Source organism: Penaeus japonicus, unplaced genomic scaffold (genome assembly GCF_977035675.1).
Source record: "Penaeus japonicus unplaced genomic scaffold, GWHDUDI00000001_assembly GWHDUDI00000009, whole genome shotgun sequence".
In the NCBI taxonomy this organism is placed as follows: domain Eukaryota; kingdom Metazoa; phylum Arthropoda; class Malacostraca; order Decapoda; family Penaeidae; genus Penaeus; species Penaeus japonicus.
Window position 1 is genome coordinate 32,692,465 of NW_028234411.1, and position 5,000 is coordinate 32,697,464.

Below are 5,000 nucleotides of genomic sequence, written 5' to 3' on the forward strand. Positions count from 1 at the left end.
ATCTTTGTTTTCCTCACTCTGCCTCTCCTTCGATCTCTCAGCTTCCTATACAACCTTATCCCAACTATCTCCCTCTATGCTTAATCTCCAATGCAGTCACCCTTAGCATTGTTCCCCTCTCCCCTTTTTGTCTATCTCTCACTCCCACGCAATCTTCCTTACTGCTATTTCCTTCTCCCTTTTTTCTCTGTCTCTCACTCTGTCTCTCACTTCGACGCACTTCCTTTTATCGCCTTTTTTTTCTCCTTTTCCTAGATTCTCCGAGACTCTCCCTCCTCGCCGGCCAGAACCTGGACATGGACGACATCAAAGAGGGCGATGACGTTTACTTCGAGTGTAACATCGTCGCCAACCCGAAGGTCTACAAAGTCCAGTGGTTTCATAATGTGAGTATGACATTCCTTGCGACGGTGCGATGGTGGTCGGCTGTTTGTGGCTCTGATGCATTTGTATGTTTATTTGCTTATCTATTTATTCATTCGTTTTGATTCTTCTTATTTTGAGGCGGAGTTGTGATTGGCGGTAATTAGTTCGAAGCGAAAGGGATGTTATCATTTTTTTTTTTTTTTTTTTTTTTTAAAGGGATTGCGTTGATTAACCTGTTTCTTCAGTAATCATATGAACAGACAAACGTAACGGATATTAAGTATTTTTCATCACGAATTGAGCTCATCACGAACACGTATCAACATTTACCCAAACGCGCAGCATAAAAATAGAAATCCCAGTGTATAAAATGGTGAAAAAAATATATAATGGACAATTAGGATATCCCACACTCGAGATTCTCCGTCTTGGGTGTAAGAGATGTTTCGGCCTTTATTCACAAAAGAAAGGAGAGAAGTAAACTCATCTCTATTTGGTCATGTCTTGAGTCAGCATATCAACTTCTTCTCGTCCCCACTTCTTCATCCACTGCGTTCGCGGCATAGGAAATAAGAGAAGAAGAAAAAAAATAACAGTGAGTAACTGTTTCATGAGGAAGGATGAGGCGAGAAAATCCTCAATATACAATCTTCCTTAAGCCCCAAATGTGAGCAAAATACAACGCCCGCTGTCTATCACGTGGGCTGAAGGCCAAGTTCATGACAACCCATCGTTTCCGTGGAAGATTTTTGAACGCATTTGCTCACGCGAAGTTCATATTAGAATAATGTAAAATTATAGATCATATTGTCTAGCAAGCCTTTCTACTAGATTAGATTTGTTTAAGATTTTGTACCTTTGGTTACTTTTAGGGGCTTAACCTCGTTTCAGGTTTAAAATGTTATTGCATGTTTCCGTTGCAAGATTAAACGATCTGAGGAATGAATCTTTTATACATGGTTTCAGTCACTAATTCATTTATTGACCATGAGTCCTACTAACCCAGGTACTACTATATCATTCAGAGGCCAAAGTAAAGAAGGAATGCTTGTATGCAGTAATGATTTATTTATCTATTTATCTATTTATTACATTCTCAACCGTAGTATTACCCTCTCTTATTTAGATCACTGCAACAGAGATAATCATTCTCAACTCTATAGTTTGCCATCATGATATTACTCAAAAGCACACATATCACTCTGTACCATTGCCTCAGAAAAGGTCATGACTTACTTCCAAGCACACAGAAGAAAGGCACAGACCTCTCCAAGCAAAGGACGACGCAGCTCACGCCTTTCCCACCTCATTTCCTCTCCTTCGGGTTTGATGAGAAGGGATTCCTATTCATTGTGAGCGACAGTGACCATCCCTTCGTTTAAATAGGAATGTTGTAAAGTCTCTTTGATCAGACTTTGATCCCATTAATTATGCTTCTTAGCCCGTGCAAATTACCATGCATTAACGAGCTTGCAAATGGTCACGAACGCATATCGTAAGTGACAAGGAGCTGCTGCGGTTTCTGAATGTATCCCTTTAATGCAATTTCAGACTCAGTCGGGGAGGGAATATTTACGTTTCTTTGAGATTAGGAGCAAATCATAGAGGATTAGAGACAGACTCCCCCGCCTGCCTCTAGTCCTACCGTCTAATATCAGGTAACCGCCGACGAAAGCGCTAGCAACACAGACAGGATCACGCTTTTTATGCTTTGAGTTAAGAGAATTAAAAGATGGGAGTCTGGAGGACAAATGAGTGTTGGAAATTATGGTAAATTGTGCGAGTTAAGACATGAAAACGTTGGAAGGAAGATACTGACATGGAAACAGCCAGGTGAGTGTGGACAGGTAAGTAAAGAGACACGTAGACAAACATAAACAAAGTTATTTAAAAAATAAAGAAAATACAGACTTGAACAAACTACACAGTCACGAACATAAGCAAAGCCATATAAAGACACACAAACACATTGCACACACACACGTACACTTATAAACATATACACACCCCCACACCCACACACACACACACACCCACACACACACACATACACACACATACACACACACACACACACACACACGACCACACATACACCCCCCCCCCACACCCACACCCACACACACACACACACATACACCCCCCCACACACAAAAAAAAAAGAAGAAAAAAAAAGAAAGAAAAAAAACAAAAAAACTACAGCGTCCATCCTCTGCAGGGAGACGAAATCACGCACAACGTGTCAGCTGGTGTGATCCTCAGCAATCAGAGCCTGGTGTTGCAGAAGGTCACGAAAAGGTCATCAGGTCAGTATACGTGCACGGCCGCCAACCTACACGGCAGCAGCGGGTCAAACGCCGTCCAGCTCAGCGTCAAATGTAAGTTGATCTTGCAACTTCTTAGAAATGTGTGCATCTTGCAACTAGATAGTTGTCAGGAAGGCATAACAATAACACTGATTTTGGGATTTGTTGGATCATGTGAATGAGAGAAAGATTTGTGAAAATTTGTGATAAAATTATATCCTGCATTTTATGATCATGATATATCTGTTATAAGAATGTAATTTCTGATAGTTATGATACTTATGATGTCACATATACCTAGGATGATTGTGATATATGATAATAATGATGATAATGATAATGATAGCAACGACAACAACAAAACAACACCAATACTGGCAATATCAACAGCAACAGGGATAATGATGATAATAATTACAGTAATAGCAATAGGTGATGATAATGATTTTAATGATATTAAGAACAAAAATAGAACCTAATAAGCACAAGTAAGCAAAATCATTAATTACAAAAGTAATGGTTCTATCGATAATCTTGATTATTTTCATTATGATGATAATAATGATGATGACAGCAATGATAGAGATATTGATGAAAAGATTGATGATAATAATTATAGATATGATATTGATAAGGATAATGTTGATAATGTTAATACGATGATAATAGTGATAATGATGATCATTATGATAATGTCGACAATAAAAGTGATAATGATAATAACGATCATAATAATGATAAAGCGATAATGATAATAATAATAGTAATAATTATAATAATAATAATAATGATAATAATGATAATGATAATGATAATAATAATAATAGTAATAAAGATAATGATGATAATAATAATAATAATAATGATAATAATGGTAATAATAATAATGATAATAATAGCATTAATGATGATATCAATAATAATCATGATAATAATAATAAATGATAATAATAATGATGATGATAATAATGATAATGATAATAATAATAATAATAATCTTAATAATAATGATAATAATGATAATGATCATAATAATGATAATGACAATGATGATAATAATGATAATGATGATAATGATAATAATGATGATAATAATAATAATAATTATAATAACAACAATAATGATAATAATGATAATAGTAATAATAATAACAACAATAATAATAATAATAATGATAATAATAATAATAATAATAATAATAATAATAATAATGATAATGACAATAATGTTTGTAATGATAATGTTGATTATAATGGTAGTAATGATGATAATATTACCGCCAGTGATAATGATGGGAATGATAAAGATGATAATAATAATGGTAATGGCAATAAGGATAAAGATAAAGACAACTATATTGGCAATAAAAAAATGATGATAAAGACGATACTGATACTGATGACAATATTAACAACGATGAAGATGATGACGACGATAACATTCACAACAATAATAGTAATAATGATAATAACAATAATGATAATAATAATGATAACAATAATAATCATGATAATACTAATAATGATGGTAATGGTAATAATAACAACAACAACAACAACAACAATAATAATAATAATAATAATAATAAAATAAAAATGATGATAATAAAAATGATGATGTTGATGATGAGAATAATAATAATGAAAATGATAATGATAATGATAATAATAATAATAATAATAATGATACTAATGATGATGAAAATGATGATAATAATAATGATAATAATAATAATAATAATAATAATAATGATAATGATATTAATAGCAATAATACTGATAATGATGAAAATAATGATGATGATAATACTGAAAATAATAATAATAATGATAATAATAATAGTAATAATAATAATGATAATAATAATGATAATAATAATGATAATAGTGGTAATAATAATAATAATAATAATAATAATAATAATAATAATGATAACAATAGTAATAATAATAATGAAAATAATAGTAATAATAATAATTATAATGATGATAATAATAATCATCATAACAATGACGATAATCATAATAGATAAAAAAACGATGTATTATATAAATGACAGAAGCTAAACTCACACTAGTAATCAGTAGTCAAAACAAGCACACACTAACACTTAACACTAATCTTCCTCTAACGGAGCTGAAGCACCCACACTACTTAGATTGGTAAACTCACCCATAAATAGCCATGCAGTTACTATGAAACCCCTTTTGTAAGTAAGTGTAACCTCACGTACAAATAACCACACGTTGACTCGAAAGCAGCTTTAACAAATGTAACCTCACTTATAACCCACACAATTACCATGAAAAACAGCTTTAGTAACTGTA

The 5,000-nt window shown here is 32.6% G+C and overlaps 1 protein-coding gene across 5 annotated transcripts in view; it reads left to right on the plus strand.

Annotated features, from left to right (window-relative positions):
• Positions 1-5,000, plus strand: part of LOC122264593 (protein turtle homolog A) — a 287,383-nt gene that overhangs the window by 246,178 nt on the left and 36,205 nt on the right. For all 5 annotated transcript variants that reach the window (XM_086540012.1, XM_086540011.1, XM_086540015.1 and 2 more), the window contains exons 9-10: positions 256-386; positions 2,585-2,744. In XM_086540012.1, the coding sequence (XP_086396138.1) occupies positions 256-386; positions 2,585-2,744 (291 nt within the window). The remainder of the gene's footprint in view (positions 1-255; positions 387-2,584; positions 2,745-5,000) is intronic.